Source organism: Manacus vitellinus, unplaced genomic scaffold (assembly GCF_001715985.3).
Source record: "Manacus vitellinus isolate BGI_N305 unplaced genomic scaffold, ASM171598v3 scaffold_40_pilon, whole genome shotgun sequence".
Taxonomy (NCBI): Eukaryota; Metazoa; Chordata; class Aves; order Passeriformes; family Pipridae; genus Manacus; species Manacus vitellinus.
The window spans coordinates 562,143-584,585 of NW_021940541.1; the positions used below are offsets into that span (position 1 = coordinate 562,143).

General features: G+C 46.5%; 1 protein-coding gene across 11 annotated transcripts in view; it reads right to left on the minus strand.

Moving 5' to 3' along the window:
* Nucleotides 1-22,443, minus strand: part of JAKMIP3 (Janus kinase and microtubule interacting protein 3) — a 42,106-nt gene that overhangs the window by 11,564 nt on the left and 8,099 nt on the right. Inside the window, exons 3-22 of one of the 11 annotated variants that reach the window (XM_018078470.2) lie at nucleotides 21,472-21,687; nucleotides 19,833-19,952; nucleotides 19,262-19,408; nucleotides 18,383-18,514; nucleotides 17,900-17,935; nucleotides 16,421-16,480; nucleotides 14,567-14,695; nucleotides 13,028-13,156; nucleotides 11,205-11,288; nucleotides 10,520-10,582; nucleotides 9,996-10,094; nucleotides 9,078-9,176; nucleotides 8,935-8,988; nucleotides 7,250-7,315; nucleotides 6,789-6,857; nucleotides 6,625-6,702; nucleotides 3,984-4,145; nucleotides 3,592-3,657; nucleotides 2,608-2,649; nucleotides 650-1,874 (exon numbers count right to left, since the gene is read on the minus strand). In XM_018078470.2, the coding sequence (XP_017933959.1) occupies nucleotides 1,728-1,874; nucleotides 2,608-2,649; nucleotides 3,592-3,657; nucleotides 3,984-4,145; nucleotides 6,625-6,702; nucleotides 6,789-6,857; nucleotides 7,250-7,315; nucleotides 8,935-8,988; nucleotides 9,078-9,176; nucleotides 9,996-10,094; nucleotides 10,520-10,582; nucleotides 11,205-11,288; nucleotides 13,028-13,156; nucleotides 14,567-14,695; nucleotides 16,421-16,480; nucleotides 17,900-17,935; nucleotides 18,383-18,514; nucleotides 19,262-19,408; nucleotides 19,833-19,952; nucleotides 21,472-21,687 (1,998 nt within the window). In that variant the 3' untranslated portion in view covers nucleotides 650-1,727. Of the gene's footprint in view, nucleotides 1-649; nucleotides 1,875-2,607; nucleotides 2,681-3,591; nucleotides 3,658-3,983; nucleotides 4,188-6,624; nucleotides 6,703-6,788; nucleotides 6,858-7,249; nucleotides 7,316-8,928; nucleotides 8,989-9,077; nucleotides 9,177-9,995; nucleotides 10,095-10,519; nucleotides 10,583-11,204; nucleotides 11,289-13,027; nucleotides 13,157-14,566; nucleotides 14,696-16,420; nucleotides 16,481-17,899; nucleotides 17,936-18,382; nucleotides 18,515-19,261; nucleotides 19,409-19,832; nucleotides 19,953-21,471; nucleotides 21,688-22,443 lie in introns of those variants that run through there. The other 10 variants (XM_018078468.2, XM_018078469.2, XM_018078467.2 and 7 more) reach the window with 10 other exon arrangements.

Genomic DNA, 22,443 nt, shown 5'->3' on the forward strand with positions numbered 1-22,443 from the left:
TCTACCCCTGGGGGACTGGTGTGACACCAAAGGGCACAGAGCACTGGGACCATGCTCTGAAACCTGCCAGCTGCCTAGCCAGGTTCAGTTCCCCCTCAAACATCCCTGGATCCTTCAATAATCCTAAAAACAGGACCCTCAGACAGTGCAAGGGTGACCGCTGCCCCTGTCCCCATTGTGGTTACCAGTAACTCATTACCAGCACAAATCAGGAAAAAAAGTGAGTGAAATTGTGAATTTAAACACTTTTCTGGTTGCTATTTTTCTTTTCAATGTAAAATGAAAAATATTTTCATCTCCTGCATTTAAAACATGTATTTTTAAAAGCAGCTCAACTGCTTGCTGTCCACACAAATCTGACAGTGTATTTAATTACCCCCCAGTAATTTTGTGTTGAGTTACCACCGATCTAAAAGCATAAAGTCAGCATTTGTGATTATATCACACTGAAATTCAACACCTAAATTACAGAAGTAAAATAGAGATAAATTAATGATGTTTAAATAAGGACTTTGGTAATTTCAATACCAAATTCAATTTTTTCTCTGTTATCATCTGAAGCATTTTAACCCAAATGAGAGAGACTAGCAGGTGAGGGAGTTCCAGAGCTCACAGAAACCCAGAATAAGGGGGTTCCAGCCTGTCTTACCTGCCCAGAGCTCTGTCTCCTTCCTGCCCTGTGCTCCCAGGGATGGGACCTTTGCCATGGCTGTGAACAGGACCTTGTTCCTGGCCTTGCCCCACAGCCCCGGGTTTCTGTGCTCAGCTGCAGATCCCATGTGGTCTATGACAGTCTGGAATTTCTTCTGGATTTCCTCTCTTCAGCTGTTTTTCTAGAGGATTCCTTTTCCCTTCTGGTTCCTGCACCAGCCTCCTGGGCTTGGGATCTGTGGGATTTGTGCTCCCTTTCCCCAAGGTGAGGATGTTTTCCAGCTGACATCATCTTCCAGTTGACAACATCTTCTGCTCCCTCTTGCTGCCTCCCCCAGCCCAGCACATGTGGATCAGGGATAATTGTTTTAGTTCACTCTTTCCCAGGTTGAACTTTTTGCTGGGACAGTGTTTAGCCTTTTATCATCACTCAGGGACAGCAAATTATAAATTATTGTGTCATTTTGCTCATCATGGTTTTCTGAAAACTCAAAAAAAAAAATTACAGCTTGATTTCCTGAATGTAGCTTCATGATTTTCCCTAAAACTGGGCTCTTGGGATATTCAACAAACCACGGGACAAACCCTGTGTTACAAAGAAATACCTTGGAACAAACCACTTCATTTTCACTCCTATTCATGTTGTCACGAGCTACTCCTCTGGAACTCTTCCTAAAGTCTTCTTTCAAAAGAGATTTTTAAAGAACTATGGATAACAAATATAAACGTGTGACATACAAACAGGACACGGGCACTTCTACACAGAAGCAATTTGCCACCTGCTTAGCAGGGAACCAAAATAATTCAGTGTATCTGAATTAGTTCTGTTGCTCCTGACAGAGCCAAGAGCTGTGTCCAGCAGCAGAGCCAGGATTCCACTGGAGGTTAGTTCAAGCAGCAGAGCCAGGACTTGGGGAAGGAGCCTGTGGCTGTAGGAGAGGGAGGAGGAGAGTTTTTGGCTTTCGTTGTCAGCTTAGTTCTGCCTTTTCCAAACGCTCCATCAGGGATTTCAGTGGTGTGGATGTGGCCTGTGCAGGGATCTCCACACCCCCTGGTCCAGCCCCAGTCTGAAAGGGTCACAAGGATTGCACCTTCCATTGCCAGTAGCAAAGTATGAGAGAGATCTGGGGGGGTGGAAAGGGCAATGTCTCTGTTTCGGTCTCAGGAAGCAGGGCTGTCTTCCTGGGAATAACAGCAGGAGCAGCTGTAGCTCTCTCAGTAGGCTGAAACAAGATATAAAAACATGGATCAAAGAAAAGCCCATCTGGGCAAAAACAACACACACAAAACTTCTGTAAGGTTCTATTTGTAATTATCTCTTGAATTCTGCACTGATAAAAAAGGATTTGTGTTATATTCCATTTGCGTGGGGAGCATTTTCCTCAATGCCATCTATGCCATGGTCATTTCTGGCAGCACAAACAGAAGTTGGGCAACTTATCCCCTATTTACATTGGGAAAAGGGGGATTCAAGGAGTACCCAGGGCCCTGTGGCACGATGCTTGGAGGAACACACCCTTATAAATGCCATGTTCTCCCCAGACCCCTCTGGTTGCTGTCTTGGAGGCAGGACAAGCTCCCTGGCTGTGAGCAGGTCAGACCCCATCCATGCAAGGAGAGGGGCTGAGGCTTCCATGGATTTCCAGCAAGGATCAGCTGGAGCAACCACTGATGAAGTCATGAATAAGCATAGAATGGCTGTTTTTCCTGTTTCCCTTTTAAGCCTGCTGAATTTTTCCTTTTCCTTGTCCTTCCCTCTAAAGAAGGAAATTCTATTTGACAAGATTTTTTTCTGCTGGTGCCCAGATTTCATGGTTTTTAAAGGCTTTGGAGATTTCCATTTTTAGGTTCTCTGGGGTGCCCAGGAGACTCTCCAATCCTGCCAATACAGCAAGGGAAGGGCTCTGATGCTTTATGAGAAAAAGAGGAGAGACCAGAGGTGACCCGAGGGCTTACCTTGTGCATGTGGCCTGAAGGGCTATGACCAAAGAATGAAAGCTAAAGAGAAAAATAAAAACAAAAATAAAAACTGAAAAGGGGAGGGAAGAGAGGAAAAAATGGAAGAGAAGAAAGAGATTAAGAGTTTACAGTGTGTTTAGCTGAGATAAAGCTGTGGTTACAGACAGAGTGCAACAAAACTCCCAGGTGAGAGGAAATATGGAGTGTGAAGTTGGGTCCAAGGGCTCGGGGCTCGACTCAGCTCACCAGAGCCCCTTTGTCCCTTGGACTGGTGACAGTCATCCCCTGCCTCCTGAATCCAGCCCAGTCACAGCCACAGGCTCAGGGAAAACATCATCTGAATTCTTCTGACACCTCAAAACCCCCCAAACCCAACCCTGATGAGGTTTGGGTTCAGTCTCAGGTGCAAGTCCAGCTCAGCCCTGTTGGCCCTGACCAAGCTGCGCCATGGCCATGTCACTGGAAATGGGTGTGTTCAGCTGAGGGCAATTTTGGGGTCAAATACATCAGTTCTGACTGGAAAAAGGCTGATGACAGGAACTGAGGTGGCAGTGACAGCTGTGGCTGCAGGTGAGGGGACAAGAGCGAGGTCCCTCATTCCTGCTGGGAAAGGCTGGTCCATGCAGCTGCACGGGAAGATGCTGGAGATGGGAGAGAGGGAGCAAAGATCCTGGCTCCTTCCCCAGAGCACCTGCTGACCTCAACCCTCGCTCTCTCCCATCCCAGGGTGGATGGACCCCCATCTCTGCCAAGTCCTGTGTTATGGACTTCACTGAAGGACAGCAGAAGGAACGATTCAATTTAAGCAGTCAACCTGTCCTTCCCAGAGGGACTGATCCAAGTGCAAACTGGTTTCCTGGAGCTCTCCCACTTTCTCTCTGCACTGCACACACGAGCTCTCTAAGGACATTTCCTTAGCCCAGGTGAAATGAATAATGGTCATGTGCACATACAGCAGCTGTCCCAGCTGCATGACCTTACCTTTTCCTCTAACTCTTTTATTTGTCTTTTTTGGCCTTCAATTCTTTCTTCTAGCTCTTTAATTCTCTGTCAGATTTCAAATAAAAAAATATTTATTAACCAACCAAATAACAGATGTACCCAGAAGATGCATTAGTTTGGGGGATATAAATTGGATGTGCTGTGCTTCTACCAAAAATACATTGGGTATTAAGCTGCAGGTGAGTCCTCTGTGAATGTCACTGTGTGTGACGAGGTCAGGAAAACCAAGATGCCCCGTGTGCAGGGTTATCCAAGGCCAACCAACATCTGCCCCAGGACCAGCCAGTGGTGGGACAGCTCTAGGAGCAGAGGCTGGTGCTCACAGGGACCATCCCACCCTGGATCCCACCATGTCCTGCCCCTGTGCCCACCTGCTGTGCGTGTTGAATGAGCTCCATCCTTTCCCGCAGGATTTGGGCGTCCCTCTCCCGGAGCTCACTCATCACCTGCCGCTTCCATTGCTCCACGGCGCTCTTCAGCTTCTCCTTCTCCTCTTCTGAAAGAAGTTCGGAAATTTTGGCTCCAGCTTCTTGCTGCAGGGCATCATAGAGCATGGCTTCTAATTCCAGAATTTGCTAATCAAAAACAATATAAGGCTGTCAGCTCGACCTTGTCCCTGGTGGGGTGAGGAGGTTGTGAGGAACTGAACATCCAGGTAAGGCAGTGGGAGCAGTGGAGGGGTTTCTGTGCTGAGCCTCCCACACAGGACAGCGTGTAAAAACTCAATCCAAAGGGAAAATACTTCAGGCTGCCTTTATCCCATGGGGTTCTGAGTAGCACTGGAACTGGAACAGCTCTGGGCCCAGTGCAGTGTGCCCCTCATACATGTGTGGGAGTCAGCTTATCCTTCCTGGGGATGGGAGATGGCCATGGGGAGAGAAGGGAAAAGGAAAAAAAAAAGAAAGGAGGGGGAAAGGGAGAAGGGAATAGGGAGAAGGAAAAAGGGAGAAGGGACATTCAAAGAAGACTCATTTTGTGAGTTACAGATACTTTTTACACGTAGTTTTCAGTCCCTCAGTTCCCCTTTCCCATCTCTCCAGTTCACAGCAGCAGAGGACACGGCAGGACCAGTCCATGCTCCCGCCAGGAAGGAACAACTCCCTGCTGTGTGTGTGCAGATTTTGTACGAACCAGCTGAAATGCTTTGTGGGAAGGCGTTCCCAGCCCTTCCTCTGGCAGAGCTCTCAGCTCTGAGAGGCTCCATGCTCAAGGAAATGAACCTGTCTGGTAGCTGGGCTCTGCTCCTGCAGTCTCAGGCTGCAGAGCCTCCACTGTGTCAGAAAGGGCACCTCACACAGGCGGATGAGCCCTCCAGATTCACCGAGATGGAGAAGTGCGTGGGAAATGGGCTGGCAGTGTTTCCCCAGGGTCACTGAGCCTGGCACCCTCCTAGGGCAGGCGGCCTTGCCAGACAATGTCTTCTGCTTTGGAATCCAAGACAAATGCTATTCCCTCAGACAAGCCAAAAGCAAGCTGCAGTCTTTTTCAGCAAGTTTGATACAGAGCAAGACAAAGGACAGCAACTGATGGCACCTCTGCACACCCTCTGCAGAGCTGGTGGTGTCTTGCAAAGCTTTCCCTGGTCTCAGAAGAACCCCACTGCAATAGAATCACAGAATTTTTGTGGCTGGAAAAGTCCTCAAGGTCCATCAAGTCCAACCATTCCCTCAGCACTGTCAAGGCCACCACTAACCCATGCCCTCAAGTGCCAGACTGGGGACACAGCTTTTAAAGCCCCCCAGGGTCTGTTGTGATAATTCAGCTCAACTCAAAATCGTGTTTCTCCACCCAAGGCTGCTGGTGGTGTTTCCTCACTATGGCTTAGCAGAGCCAGGACAGCAGAACACACTCACAGGGACAGTGACACCCTGGCAGAAGTTACAGCACTGATGATAACCCACCTCCATGGGGAAGATCACATCAGATCTCAGCAGAAGATTCTGCTTTCCCATTATAAAACAACCCCAACACCCTCACTAACCTTGTCCTAACAAAACACTGTTACTTGAGACATGGGTTTGTTCTTGGCCCCAAACTGCTGGGCCTGGGCACATTCCCTGTCTCCAGAGCAGCAGCAGTGTGAGCCAAGTGCTTCCTGGAGCAGAATCCCCTCCAGCAGCCACTGGAGTGAGAACCGTGCAGACAGATTAGCGGTTCCGGCTGGTAATCTTGTTGGCTCCCGTTCAGGAGGGATGGTGATTAGCAGCTCCCCATCTCCAGGGGCACAAAAGAAACATGGAAGTGAAGCAAATTTTATAAAGCAGAAGAGCTTTTGCCACTTGAATTGTGGGGCAGAACAAAGCTTTCTGTTGCTTTCAGGCTGCATTTGTGCCTGGGAGCAAAGCCCAGCGCTGTGCCTGGGATATGTGTGTGATGCCTTCAAAAATACAGGAAAACTAAATAACCCTCTGCCCCCTCTGCATGGGCTGCACAGAGTCATTGCACTCACTCCTTCCCCATGAGCAGCAGAGCTGAGGAGCTGAACTGTTGTTGGGCCCTTTGGTAAATTTGGGATCCTGGATTGGGAGATCCATCTCATGGCTGTGAGCTGCAGGGGTGCTGAGGGACACCTGAATTCACAGCAATGGCTCCATGTCTGAGCTCTCCCGCATACTCCATGACATTCCCATGAGTTTCAAGTTATGCTATATGCTTTTTCCACTCTGCTGCTGTTGTGAGTTTCCATACAGATTTCTGGTTCTATTTAGGAGCAGGAAATGTCTAGGCTAAAATATCTATTTGGGAAAGAAAAGTTACTGAAAACATAATTTCCTTACCAGTCCTTAATTCACCTCTGGTGAATTAAAACTTGTATTTCCTAAACCTGCAAGTGCCGCCCAAATCCAGGGAATTCTGTTCACGAGGAACTCATTGTCAGCTCAGGGTGTAGAGGATCTGGCTAACACTCAGCCTGTCATACTCCACAGGGAGTCCACAGGGAACAGACCACACACATCACACCAGGTGAGTTAATTGAGGTGTAATAACTCAGTCAAGACTGATGTCCCTCACCTTGTGAGCCTGGTCCAGGGACTGCTTCCTGAAGTCCAGCTCATCGTCCAGGTAGCCCTTTTGCTTGCTGAACAGCTCCTGGGGACCAAGGAAGGGGCTGTCAGTGACCACCACACCCCACCAGGGGTCCTCCAGCCCCTCCCCTGCTGCTCCTTCCCCGGTACCTTCTCGTTTTCCAGGTCCAGCATTTTCTGCTGCAGCGCCGACTCCGTCACCTCGATCTGCTGGAGCCACTGCACCGACAGAGAGCAGAGCCAAGCCTGAGCAGGGCACAGCCTGTGAGCCCAGCTTCCCTGGGACTCAGGGTGTGTCAGCACACGGCAAGTACTCAAACAAAAGCAAAATTAACTATACAATTATATTTTTCTTTTCTATATATTGGTGATGAAAAAATGGTGTATTTCAAAGCCTGGCCATTACCTTCTGACATTGCTTTGTTAGTTCAGTACTATTTTAAATTAGGCAGTGTCTGTCTGCATTGCCATAATGTTACCTTTACTTTGACAAAAACTAGTGTAATTCCACATAAAGCATTGTGGTGTTTTGTGATGGAGCCATCATCTACATCACCAGTGTGTATTCTGAGAGGCACATGTGTACTGAGGAGTGATGCACTGGTTGTTACCTTTTCAGCCAATGTGAGGACAGTCCTTGCTTGTATGATGACTACTTGCTCTTCGTTGGTCAGGTTCTGCATCAAAACAAAATACAATTACAACAAATCCCAGTGTCTTGTTATTAACCCACTACTTAGGCCACTGCTGCATTAAATAAATCTGAAATTAAATATGTTCAAGGAACAATAAACCAAGGCAGAGAAAATTAGTATTGTAATGCAACATTGTTGTAAAAGCCATTGTCAGTATTCATACCGAATCCTTATCATACATAGAGTTAATTGTCCTAAAATTCTCATATTTACCAAATAAAAAAGGTGACACTGGATCTATTTTTACCCAAAAGGGAGTAAACACACAGCTACACAGGACAAGATCAAGCTCAGCACAAAGTGCCACTGAGAGAAGAGACACAGTGTCCATCCCATGCACAGTCCTCACTTTGCCAGCCAAGCCATGATTTTGGGAAGCATTTGTTGAGATGTTGGCTATTCCATCCATCTTCTTTTGCTTTTTAATAAAATCAAAGTAGTGAAACTGGGGTTTGCATTTCATCCCAAACTTCAGTCTGACACAGATACAGCAGGAGAAGGGAATCCCCTCGGCTGGGCCTCGCTTGTGTCTGGACCCAGAGCAGCATCAGCCCGCGGGGCTGGGGGAAGGTGGTGATCAGGGTGACTGTGATGAGCTTCAATTCAAGGCACAGCCTGAGGACAGTGACAGTGCTGTCCAGCAGGGATAGATAGACCTGTAGAATCCCAGACTGGTTTGGGTTGGAAAGGACCTAAAACCCATCTCATTCCAACTCCCCTGCCATGGGCAGGGACATCTTCCACTAGCCCAGGTTGCCTTGGACACTTCCAGGGATGGGGCAGCCACAGCTTCTCTGGGTAACCTGTGCCAGGGCCTCACCACCCTCAGGTACTTATAGTTTTGTTACTTCCAGGCTGCCCTGCAGCCCTGGGAATGGTGTTTCCCTGTTATCCAACCTGTCCAGAGGCACAGGGAGAGCTGGGGTGCAGCCCAGGTGCAGAGCTGTGAGAATGGTGGAGATCTTTCTGCAACCCCAGTGAAGGTGGTGGGGTCCCCCAGGAGGACCCCAGAGTGGATGAGGGCTCTCTAAGACCCTGGGCTGGAGAGGGCTCTGCTTTCCTCAGCCCCTCACAGCCCCAGGTGCTCTGCTGAGAGAGGAGAGCGCAGGAGAAGATACAGAAAGACACATGGATCTCCCATGCACACAACCATTTGTGTGATTAGTCACTGCCACTTGCTGAAGGAAAACACTTGCAAATTTCTTATTATTTGCTTACCTTTTGTTTAATATCCTGGTTACTATCAGGGGTTTATAGGTCATTAAACAAAATTAAAACACGCAGCTGCTGAAATGCAAAAGCAAAGCAAACGCAGAGCAAGCAAATCAAGAAACCATGTGACCAGTGGCCAGAAAACACCAAACACCAACGTTATTTTCCAAATGACAGAAATATTAAGAACAAAATGGTGACGTTGAGCCCCTGTGTGGCACTTCAGCAGGCTGGTAACAAAACCTTAAAAAGCCAGAAAATGCTTCGCTCGCAGCCCAAACAGAGCAGGACAGGCTGTGCAGCACCAAGCCCAGGCAGCCTTGCTCGCTTGACACGAGGACAAGTATTCCCCAAAGCATGCACAATTTATTAAAGGAACATACACTTACGGCGTTATCCCCTAAAATGTCCAATTTTTTCATCAGCTCTGCTACTACTATGTCCTGACAAGAGAGAAATGGAGAACCAGGAGTCAGCACAGTGTGTCTGATTTTGTTTAGGGAGAAGAGGATAGGAAAGGAGAATCCCTTACTGTTACACCTTCTGCCTCGCAGTACACCTGGAGGGGGCTCTTCCCCTCTGTGAACGGGCCGTGCAGGAAGTTGATGGCTGGGGACCGTCTCTCCCTCTCCTGAAAGGACAGTAATTCCTTGGTTACCCCCTCTGGCGTGTCAGTCACATCACAGAGTCATGGAAGTGTTTCAGTTGGAAGGGACTTTAAACACCATCTCATCCCACCCTGTGCCATGGGCAGGGACACCTTCCACTATCCCAAGTTGCTCCAAGCCCCATCCAGCTTGGCCTTGAACACTTTCAGGGATAGGGCAGCCACAGCTTCTCTGGGCAACAATAGATTTCAACAAAACTATACCATAATAAATACACAATACAGATTGCATTGAAATTTTGTTTGTAAGTGGCTGCTTTGTTAATGTCTCCTTGGAGAATTTCAGAACCAGTTTCCAAGAGCTCTCGGGTTCTGTCTGTACAGGTAGGGATACAGAAAACAGAAGGCTCAGGGGAGCAACTGCAGTGGCTACCTGATTCCTCCTGTGCAGATTTAGCAAGAGGTGAAACACTGTGATCGTTTTTGGCAATGAAAATAATTTCTTTCTATTTTTCTCTCCCAGGGATGATCCATTCTGGTTTTACCTCTTTGCCTTTTCAGGACAGAAGGAGAACAGTAAAATGCACATTTACAGCATGGGCCAATTTTCTGGATCTTAAAACTACTTAAGCAGTAACACTGCCAGAACAATCTATGGTGAATATCAGTGTTGATTCCTGGTTGCTTGGGGTTTTCCCCTTTTATTAGCACTTTGTACCAAGGCCTGTGGCCTCACTCAGTGCAGTGTGTCCCTCTCCAGACACCCCTGTTCCCAAACCAGCAGTGCCTCCGGCCCCGGCTCACAAAGCCCAGGGCAGGACCGTGGCTGCCACACATGCTCACTTCCAGCTCCAAGATCCTGAACTCCAGAAGCTCATTTTGGTCCTTCACATCCTGGACATCATGTTTCAGACGAGCTTCCTCGGCTTCCATCTGTTTGATCTGCAAAAGAGACAAAGCAACTCGTTCTTAGCACTGTTAGCAGAGTCACTCCTGATCCAACGTGCACTGACCCTGCTGGGACAGGGCTGGGGGCACTGGGGGCTCAGCCCACCCCCCCGGGGGCAGTGGGAGCACTGGGGGTCCCAACCCACCCCAGGATCATCATGAGCAGGGACACATGACCCCAGTCATGGGGGGACACAGGGCTCTCCCCCAGAGCCACCATCCTCACATGGCCTCACACCAGACACGTGTGGGCCAACAGGGAATGTTGGAAAACACTTCTCCCCAGAGGTTTATAAGGATCCTGTATTACACATAAATTATTGCTACAGAGCTGTGCAACACAGATTAAAATACTGCCCTTTCTGCATCCCTTCAGCTACAAATATTATCGGAATAATACAAATAGAAGCATTGAACACCTTTTCTACCAGTTCCTGATTTCTTCTGTAGAGTGCTTGCTTCTCCTCAATCCACTTCATGTCCTTGGGAAGGAAAGGACCAACACAGAAGGTGAAGCTGGCGATGTTTAGCACCAACACAGCAGCAAGTATTTCACTAAATCTCACATATAGAAGGACAGAGCAACACTGCATATGAAACTATAATTTCATTGTTTCCTAAAATAATTTCCTAAGCTAAACTTGGCCAACTTATTTTAATGGAGTCTGTAGTACGCAAATAGAATGGAAACATTCTAGTGATTAAAAAACTTTTTCAGATCAAAAATTTGCATTAAAGGGGATATTTCCAGCTATGTGTCTACTATTAAATTTCTATTTTGCTAAATATAAATGACATTTTCCTGAAGATCAGGCAAAATAAACCTTATTTGGAAATTAATCTCTTAGTCTGAGGGGCAGAACACTGTTTATCAGCAAGGGCAACAACAATAGGAGGTTAAACTGGAAAGGCAACTATGAAATGATTTAATATTATTTTAAAGTTCTCAAAACAATTTTCTGTTTATTTTTTCTTTTTGTTTTGCTTGGTTGGTTGGTTGGTTTTTGTCTGGAAAAGTACTACACAAGCTGGAAGCAACCTGGGAACATTTCTGGTTCCCTAGCAGGGAGGCAGGACAAGGGCTGGAGTCATTTGTGGTGTTACCTGTCCCTGCTCAGCCAGGGCCTTCTCCAGGTCTTCTATCTGAGCCTGGGACCGGTGGATTTCTGCTTGGAGCTGCTCACGTGTCTGTGGGATACGATGGAGAAAGAAAAAAAACAATGAATCAATAAATAATACAAATTTCTCCAAAAGACCAGAGCTAACGCAGGTACAGAAAATACTCAAAACACCAAATATTTTCAACAAGTGATTTTTAAAGTTCTTTGGCAGAATGAACCTGAGCACACAGCATCAGCCAGGAATCAAATAAAGTCTGTGAGGTGGGATAATGATTTTGAGATTTAAGTCCAGATTAACAAAACAGTGAAGCAGAGGTTGGTCATGGCAGGCTGCAGCCAGCAGCCCCCCTGCTCTGGAACAATGAGTGTAAAAAGCCATTTCTCTACGAAAACAAATGAAAATTAGTATGCCACAGTTCTGGGCACACCTGGTTCCCTTAAATTTAGGGCAAGTTAAAAAGCTCAGGGCAGACCCCACATATATAACATTGGAGAACAGCAAATTCCATTGACCGTTGTGCTGTTACCACCTTATCTACGATTTACTGTCTTATCTATGATTTACTGCCTTATCTATGATTTACTACCTTACCTGTTTAGTACCTATTTAGGGTCTTCCTGTACTGTGTGTCGTTGTTTACTATACTTATATCTTCCTGCTTTCTCATATAGACAACACCTTCCTACACTTTTGGAGAATAAATGCAGTTATTATCAGCTGCTTAATTCATTAAATAGTTTTATAGAACACTTTCTGTCCTCAAACCATTTCTCTGCTCTTTATTGTGTTATTTACACTGAAAATGATCTTGTTTGCATGACCTACACTAATCTCTCTTTTTGCTCACTGTGGAAAAATTAAAATCAAGTCACTTTTCTAGTTGGGCATATCTTGGTTCACTATGATTTTCATTCCAAGTGCAATCCCTAACACGTCAGAACAGACATCAGTTCTGGGAATATGTCTGGGAATGTCAGTTTTCATGCATTTCACCTTGATCTACTGTAAGTGTTCCTGGAAAACACCTTCACACAACAGATGTAGGATCAAATTAAGGCTCTGCAGGTGCCTTTCTCTTGTTAAACATCAGCTGTTTGGTTTGAACCCCTTGCCATGGGCAGGGACACCTTCCACTAGCCCAGGTTACTTCAAGCACCATCCAACCTGGCCTTGCACATTTCCAGGAATGGGGCAGCCACAGCTTCTCTGGGCAACCTGTGCCAGGGCCTCACCACCCTCACAGTGAAGAACTCCTTTCTAACTCTTTGGAACATACAACAAACTCATAACAAATGCAATACTTTAGCCCAGCTGTCAGGAGCCTCAGGGGTTGCACAAGCACATGGGCAGGCAGAGCAGCACAGGGCATTTTGCAATTTAATTAAGAGAAAAAAATCTCAGCTATAAGCCTTCTAAACATTTCATGAGGCATCATGTAATCTCTCAGATCCCAGAAGGAATTAAACACCACACATTATACATTTAAGGCTATCTGTCCTAGTTCTTTATAGAAAAAGAGCTTAATTTCAAGGATTTCTCATAAAAATTTTTCTCTGGATTTCCCTTAAACTTGTCAGAGGTGAAAAGACTCAGCTGCAGCAATGGTGGATCCTCAGCAAACCCTTCCTTGGGAGGCTGGTTGGAGTCAGAGACTCCAGAGACCCCCAGCCAAGCCCCCCTGGCTGACTCCCAGCCTGGCTGCTGCAGGTGTGATTGAGAACAACCTGAGCAGGTACAATTGGACCCCTCACCCCCCCCCTTACAATTCCAACCCTTTATGTTCATGTAATATAAGCCATGTAGACCTTAACTTCTCGTTCTGCATCCAGGGTCCCTCCGACCTGCTCCTGCAGCAGGGCATAGGCTCGTTGCAGGGCCTGGTATTCCATGGTCAGCTGCCGGAACCGCAGCTCTGTCTCCTCCTTGGCCATGCCCTGCAACCAAAACACAGAGTGGATTAGGCATGTTTTCTCTAAAAAGTGCCAAAATGATCACTTTTGAAATGCAATTTGGGAAGCACAGCACTAAGGATGTTGTTTATGTGCCCTCAGACTACTTCTCCCCCTAAACACTTCCAGAAAATGCAATACAGAAATAAAAAGATAATCCCCTGCCTTGAAAAGATAAAAACTTGCCATCCATGTAACACACTAATGATGCATCACCCTTTCTTACTGTAACAGGGAAAACCATCACATTAAAGGTGAAAACACAACTTTCTTGGAACAACAAAAGGTTTCTAATCTGGGGAGGAAGCCAAGCCTGACAGGCTCACTCAATTATTAAAACACGAATCCAGAGCTAATACTTGTAGGAGTGGTGACAGCAACATGAAAGGAGCCCTTCATCTTCTTCACCCTCCTTACAATATCCAGCATGAAATGCTTTCATGTCAGGCTGGCCGGAATATTTCACTCAACATGAAATGAAATTACGCTGCTGGGTGCAGGCACCAACTCCCCACCAGCTGAACAGGGGAAAACATAAAGGAAGGAAAAACAAACAGGCTCATGCCTTCACAAATGCATTCAGGTTCCTGCAGTGCAGCACACACCTGGTAACCATCACAGATCTCTTATGATGGAGACAGGGATTGTCCAGGTTGCCTCTGACAGATCTAATTACAGCCCATGGCACAGGTGAACAGGCAGCAGAGAACCTGCAGCCAGTGCACCATGGAAAGGCTGCACCTCATCAGTGGCAATTTTCTGCCTGTTACAAGATTCTTGTTAAACCCAGAACTGTGTAATGGTCCAGTGATCTGACACACACTGAGGAATACATTTGTAGGGAAGCCTTGTAAAATACCAGGAATATTAATCTCTTTGATTTGCATTACCTTTGTGTACTCTGCACTGAGAGCTCCAGAACAGCCCAACCTCCATAATTCAATGAGGAACCAGCCTTTCCCTGGACCCTGGAGCTTTGGGGGAATGCTTCCTGCTCCTTCCCCAAACACAAACCTCATTGCTCTGGGCCAAGGTCGGAATGGCAAACAGAAGGATCTGACCCAAACTACACGTGCCCAAACCTGCAGCCAAGCTCAGAGTGAACAGACCTCCCGAGGATTGTCTGACTTCTCAGCCTTTTTAGACCTCTGACGTATAAACCTGCTGTAAATTTAATATTCTTATGATATATCATTTCCAGCTTGGTTACAAGCTGTGAAATTACTGAAGACCTGAGTTCCAGAGATACCAACCAACAAGCACAGTATCAAATTTAAAACAAATGGTTAATTTTTTGGTCTGAGGTGAGAGAGGAACGATAGAACAGACCAGGAATTCCATTAAAAACTAGCAGTGAGTTTGCAAGCCAAAATAACACGGATTTGTGACGAGTACCTCTTCTAAGTCATCCTCAGGAGTGCAGGGGGTTTGGTCTGTCCGGTCAGTTTGGTAGGAGATGGAGGAACCATCTGACTCCAGGGAAGCTTCGTCGTCGTAGCCATAAAATGTCTCCACAACCGGCTTCTGGCAGAGACAGAGGTCAGGGAATGTGGCCAAGCCATGGGCCCTGCAAGCCCCTGAGCTGGGGACAGTACTGGCCCTGGACACCTGGATAAACTGTGCCTCTGTGGGATCTGAACATGGGCACCTGGGAGAAACCTCAGTGCCAGGCTGTTGGGAATTCTCACTCTGCTGCTCTTTGGGAACTGGTGCAGCTCTTTACACATGAATACACAGAAGTGTTTTCACCCCATGCCAGTGACAACAGCTAAAATTATTTAAATCACTGAACTGCCATATTTGTCATTAGGTATCACAGTGTGTGACCTCACAGCCCTTGCCTTTTTAAATGTATTTTCCTCCCAGTTTCTCTAAGGCCAAGCACCCTTTTCACCGAGTGTTCACCTCAGCATAAGGTGGGGCCTGTGCACTGAAATGCCTTTTAATCCATCATCATCACCACGATGTCCCCCCTGCCATCACAACTGTCACTTGAAAACTTAAGATCTTCAACAAGTATTCTATTTGAAAATGTGAATTTAATCACTACAGCAGTGTGTTTATGGTTTGAAGAAATCCAGTTTTCCATTCAAAGCTGCTTTTTGTTTAAAAGAATGAAGGGAGTGGTGGTAAAGGAAGATTTACCATAAATGCTTGAAAGCCAAAGACAACATTTCACAGATCAAAAAATATTTTTAATTGATGATTTACAAAAACATATCTAGATTTTGGCTTTTTGTTTTAATTTGCAGTGGGTAACTTTTGAAGGAGAATCATCAAATCCCAGACTGGTTTGGGTTGGAAGGGATCTTAAAGATCATTTAGTTCCAACCACCTGCCATGGGCAGGAACACCTTCCACTAGCCCAGGTTGCTCCAAGCCCTGTCCAACCTGGCCTTGGACACTTCCAGGGATGGGGCAGCCACAGCTTCTCTGGGCAACCTGTGCCAGAGCCTCACCACTCCCACAGCCAGAAATTCCTTCCCAATCTCCTATCTAACCCTGCCCTCTGGCAGTGGGAAGCCATTCCCTGTGTCCTGGCACTCCAGGCCCCTGGTCAAAATCCCACCCAACTTTCAGAGAGAGACAGAATGTGGCCCTCTCTGGAAGGCCTGCCTGACATGTGTAGGATGACAGGAGTTATCTCCCATCGACCTCAATTAATTATTTATAGATTAATTAGCTCCAGCCCCACCCTAATTTTCATCTGTAGATCACAGAGTGCTCATAGTCTCTGACATTAAACCTTTCTGTGCCATTACAGTGTTAATATTTACATTAACACCCTGCCAAGTTCTCATTAACTAACATTCCCTTTTCCCTGAGCTCCAACTACGGCTTCTCATAACGGGCAATTTTTGCATGTTACTAAACATCACCATGAATTATTTAAAACATACACATGTTTTCAGGCAGTGCCATTAGAAGATCATTTTGAGATGTGTTAATTCATAAAATCTGTCTCCTCCTAGGACAACCACATCCCACCAAAGTCCCACAGGGTAAGTCTAGAGCATGGAAAGGCTCAGAATGTGCAATGCAAAGGGGTCCCCTGCCCCTCCCAGATTTTTCCTAAATATCCCAAAACGGTCAGTGAATGTCCTTGAACTACATCACCCAAATTTAGGCTTAGGACCCATTTGCATATCCTTCAGGAGAACATTCCTCCGTGTGGCCCTGAGGTACCCGGAGCACCCCAGATCCAGCACTGCCCATCAGCATGTCACTGTACAAGCTTTTTCTTTTTACCTTAGGAATTCTTGTCATTTTTTTCCTTTGCTTCCTGAACCTTAACAACTTATCACGTTCCTGCAAGAACCAGAGACATGTGTTAGCTGTTTGCAGAGAGCTGCTATTCAAATTAACCACATCAGTGCTGGGAGCCATTGGGCAAGCAAGAAACAGGAATGTCACTGCTGGACACTGTCACCAGGCATGGGTTAGTTTACTCCAACATCTTTCAGGTTTGCATATACAAGTAGCTATTGCTCTTTATGTCCATGAAAATCTAACTAAAATACAGCTGATTATAAGCAACACAATGCAGTGAGACCTTGGGCTGCTCCGTGGGTGACTGTAGCACTCCAGCCCACGCCCAGGCTCTGCTCTCTCTGCCAAGAAAGAGAAGCAGAGACTGGTCCTGCCCTTGGCTGTGGTGGCTATTGGTGCCTCTGGAAGGTGCACACACAGAGTAGCCCCACTGCACAAAATTCAGGGGCTGTTTGAACTCAGCACTTTCAGAGTCAGCTCCGTCTCTAAGGATCTGCAGGTTCCTAGTGACCCTGGGAAAAGGTTTGAGAACTTACTGCTGTCAGCATTTTTTTCCAATCAGAGGAAATCATGGAACCATCAAATCCCAGACTGGTTTGGGTTGGAAGGGACCCTAAATATCACCTTCTTCCACTCCCTGCCATGGGCAGGGACACCTTCCACTAGAACAGGTTGCTCCAAGTCCTGTCCAACCTGGCCTTGGACACTTCCAGGGATGGGGCAGCCACAGCTTCTCTGGGCAACCTGTGCCAGGGCCTCACCACCCTCACTGGGAAGAACTCCTTCCTCTTTGTGGAATCAGGTCAACTTTTTACAACACTGAGAAAAAAATCTCTGTTCTAGACTGCAAATCCAGGCAAAGCCCAGAATTGTAGAATGGAAGTTCTAAAGGGAAAACCCTTAGATCTTTCATTTTAACCAGCTGGTAGAAGGATGTGATGACATTGTGGGACACTGACAATGTGCCACTGCCATGAGCCCGATGGCAAATCCCACTGTCAGCAGCAGTGGCAGAGGACAATCGAACACTCATTGCTTGGCAGTGGGGAACAGGACATCCCATCAATACCTATTAGTGCTTAACTCCACAAAGTCCCTGCTGGTCATAACAGGGATGACTCAGGCAAGGGTAGGGGCTGAGCACAGGCCAGTGTGGGTGACACAAAGCCAGGGGTAACCTGAGTTAAAAAAATGCAATTTCCATGTGGCAGAGTTGTCCTGGACATGGCTCTTGGCCACTGGGGCAGGTGGTGGGATTAAAGCTTTCCTCTCCACTATCACTGTGTTTTTTCTCTGGTGAACAACTGCTGATACAACATCTACATTGAGAAAACAGTGTGCCAGCTCACTGCTGAACAGAAATGAGAGGGAGAACAAATATTGTTATACTCTGCCTCCTTTCCACAGACAGCAATTTAAAGTGTACAAACATGGGGAGGAAGTTAATGCCATTCTTACCATGACACTCTTCACATAGCCAGCAGTCTCCAGGGTCTGATAAAAAAAAATGAAATAATGTCAGTAAGTGGACAGGCTTAAAAAGAAAGGAAAGAAAATTATTTTCTGGAGGAGTATTAGTATTTTGGTGCTTTCTGTTTCCAGAGACTGAGAATGTATTAACAAAGAAGCAAACCCTCTAACCCAGCATTGCAGACCACCCTCTGTACACAGGAATCTTTAGCCCCAGTGATGTCTCCAGCTGAAGGAGCTCAGACACTTTCTCTCACATGGTTCTGTCCTGCCAGTGCAATGCAGATGGAAAGGGTTTTTCCAAACATCACACCACAGATCAATTACTTTTATTACCACTAAGCACAGAAATGCCTGCCAGGTTCCACTGCTGTGCCTGTGGGCTCCCAGGACCCTGAGTACCCCTTGCTTAGGCTTCCTCTGCCCTACCCTTGGTCACTCTCCTGTGAGAGCAGCACTGTTCCATCTTACCTTGGAGAGTTCATCAATGATGTTTTGCTGCTCAACAACTTGTAGTCTCAGGAAATCAACTTCTCTTTCTTCTTGGCTGTGGTCAAGGTCATTTAAGGAGCTTGGTCTCCTTATTGCTCCAGTTCTTTGCCTCTAAAACCAAAAACCACAGGGCAGATGAGGAAATGATCAGGAGGCTTTGCCAAAGGACTTGTCTAACCCTTCCCTGTACAGTGAGTGGTGCATGTCTCTAATGGCTGTTCTGGCAGCTCTCCTGCTCTCCTTTTGTTGAGTCTCACATCCAGGTTGCAAATGTGCTGGCTGGTCCTGCTCCTCTGATTGGAAAAAAGGGCAGAGTCACAAGTGCAGATTTCCCAGGCATTACTAGGTGATTCTGGCAGGAAAGTCAGACCTGAATCATAGAATCCCTGACTGATTTGCATTGGAAGGGACCTTAAAGACAGTCCAGTCCTACCCCCTGCCACAGGCAGGACACCTTCCACTAGATCAGGTTGCTCTAAGCCCTGTCCAACCTGGCCTGGAACACTTCCAGGGATGGGGCATGAAATGGGGAGATCTGTGCCCATGTGGAGGCTGAGCAGCCCCCAAGGGAGCAGTCACCCAATCAACATGTGCAAAGCTCACACCATTCCTTTCCTTCAGAGCTATTTGTCTTCGAGGCTAAAGTACATCCTATGTTGTGTTTTTTTTTACATTTTACATGTTTATGTAAAACCAAACATGTCCAAGGCACAAACCACTCCACAGTACAGCACATCTCAGCAAGTGCTGGAGTGGGGACAGTTTCCTATGGAACCAGTAGGTTTGGGATGATGCCTGACCCCCTCAGCCTCATCAGTTCCAGCCCCCCTGTTCTCCCAGGAGCACACAGACTCTCACCATCGCGATATTTTCTTGTGTCACGAATTTCAATTTATTTTCCATTCGACGTAAGGCATGTGACAACTCCTCATTCTTCCTACTAAGGCGTTTGTTCTTGTCCAGAATGGGCTTATACTGACTTTCTGCTTCTCTGAGACGTTTTAACTGAAAGATAAAGAGACAGTTAACACCTCTGGAGCTTTTTCAGTGAATATATTAATAATTTTCTTTAACAATCCCACTAGCAGTATTTCTTCCTCGTGAAAAGCATAATTGATTAAAAACTCTTGGTGCTTTCCTATGGGAAGAGATCATTCCTCCTTCATGAGATATTCGATCTGTGAAACAAAGGCTCCATATGGGGCATGCATTTATTTTTAAAAGGAAATAAAAATAATTCCAGCTAATGCCACCTCAAAAATTCGTTGTCATACAAGCCAAGAGGAGTGTGACACGGCACAGCACCGAACAGAGAGCTAAGGAGGCGCAGCCAGGATTTTCAAACAGCACAGGAGAAATATCCCGGTATTTCTGGGACAAGGCATGGCCCCGGCAGCACGTCCCCCATTCCCATCCCTGCTGCCCTCACCAGCTCGTTCCTCTCCTCCGACAGCAGGGCGTTCCTGTCCTCCAGCTTCCTGATGATGCCGCTCAGCTCCGCGATTTTCAGTTGGAAGCGCCGGGCATCCTTTTCATCCAACTGCTGTTCCTAAAACAAAGATCAACTGCAAATAACTGTTCATAAGTGTACACGCCAGAGCACGTTTTCAAAGCTCAAACTTTTTCTTATCCCAAATCCAAACATCTCAAAACAGTATCGGGCAGAGTGTAACCCATGGAACCCAAGTGACCATGGAAAGCTGCAGGATGAGACCAACGGAAAGTCAGGAGTGGAAATGTAACAAAGAATGCAAATGCAGAAGTATGTATATGTATATGCATATGCAAAGTCACAAATGGTAAACTTGGAAACAGAAAATATCCAACTGAAGGCCATGTTCCAATGATGCCACTGTTGAACTGAGAGCTTCAGACACATTGCTCACTGAGGTCTTGGCCATAAGAAAATGATATTAAAATTACTGAAGTACAAATGGGGAAAATTCATGAAATTGTGCCATTGCAAAAGCTCTTCTTCCACAAAGCTGTGACCTTTATGGGGTCCTAAAGGGTCACCTGTCACTTTACTTGAGTGAAAATGCTTAAATCAAATCAGAAAGGAATAGAGATATAGATAGATGTGTTCTCATTCAGAGAAGTTACAGCTGTTGACAAATGTGACAGACTTTTCCCCTTCTCTAGGACTTGTTCTGGTCTTTGGCAGAAGTTGAATACAACTCAAAGAGGCAAATTAGCGCCCACAGTGCTGGTGGCACGTTTTGGGAGGTCTAGGGTTCCTCATTCAACAGGTGCAGGAGAGGCTTGGGCCAAAGAATGAAATAGATAAATTTGCTCATGTATAAATTTTACACTTGTACTGAGAAAATCAAGGCTCTTGCAAAAGAAATCTTGATGAGGATCAGCAATGAGGACAACCTGCACACGTCAGAGGTACGAGGTCAGTTACTTGAGGGGTTTGTCTGAGCAAAGGAAGGCCAAAACAGAAAGGGGCCAGAGGTACATTGAAAAAGGCATTGTGGAAGGGTGACTAAAATTGAATGTTTTGGATATTGCAGAAAATAAATAGGAAGGAGAAGGTTAGGAAGTCTTTGATTCACTTTGTGGCCCACTGACAGCGAGAGCACTTGGCAGGTATCCCAGGGGGCTGTGGGGTTTCCATGCTCTCACCACCCCATTCCCTCTATAACTGGCCTCGTCCATCTGCCCCCCGAGCCCCGTGCTCGCAGTTCCAGAGCTGCACACATACATCACTTGGTGAGAAATGCATTTGCATCGTTTGTTGGCAGAATCGTGTCAAACTGTCAGACTAAGGCGGGTGGCTGAGCATGGTACAGTGAGGAGAAGGAGAGAAAGAACAGAGAAATTTCCCCCTGCTGACACAACCAAACCAAACCGACCGGGAAACAAAGCGACAGAAAGCAAAGGCTCTCCCATGACAGGGTTTGATTTGAAATCAATGGTTTGGATAAAGCAGGAGCACGGAGCGGGTGCCTCAGGCTCCCCGGCATGGCCACGGGAAAGCTCTTGCTCCAGGGAGCACTCATCAAGATTCTGTCACTTGGTGCCCTTTGGTCTCTGTTTAGGTGAAACCACGTGAAAGTGCTTACGGGGCTTCCCGAATGATCTGAAGCGTCTCCTGCACCACTTGCATAAGGAAGTTCCCGCTTGGGGCTGCTCAGATGCCGGTCAGACTCTTTGAGCTGGGACAGTTGTTCATCTAAAGCCTCCTTTTGGAGCTGCAGTCTCTGAGCATGCCCGGCTCGCACCCCTAACTCTCTCTCCAGCACGAAGACTGCTCTGTCCTTAAACTTAATCTCCTCCATCTACAAGGAGAACAGAACACAATCACACAGGAGCAGCGGCTCGACAACAGCATCCCGGAGAACCCCTGCCCACGGAAACACAGCACCGCTCCCGGGAGCCAGAACACGGACACTGGACAGTGAACATCAGGCTCAATCACTTCAGGAACATCGCCCTTCTGCTGGGACAACCCAGAGGGAAATCTCTTTTTCGGCAGGAATTTTGTCATTAAAGTGATTCGGAAATACCATTTCAGGATACCTTAAAAAAAAATTAAAACTTAACATTCACATCACAGTTTGATTGGCTCACTCGAACATTTTAATGATTTTGCAGCATTTTTCTTGGGTATCACCTTTGGAAATTTTGAATTCATAATTTTAAAAGAAAAATACTAAAATGTGAATATCCTTTTATTTGCAAAATAGAGAAGAAATGTAATTTTTTATTTTTTTTCCCCAGAAGTCTCTCATGTGAGCAATTTAATCATTCCCTTCTTATGAGAGGTTTTGCTTATACATAATAAACATGCAAAATCATTAAGTGCTTAAATGACAAATGTCCAGTGACCTCTAATTCTCTTTTTCCCTGTTTGCCTGTGCTGAGGGACTGTGCACATCCCATGGGATCAGCCAGGATACAACCCTTGTGAAGGGTGGTTGGGCCCTGCCTAATTATGGAAAATCCCTAATCCCAGCCCAAATTGCCTTGGGTGCCTGTGCTGCTGCACCCACTGCAGCAGGATCTGTGGCTCTTCCCAGCTGGATCACAGACAT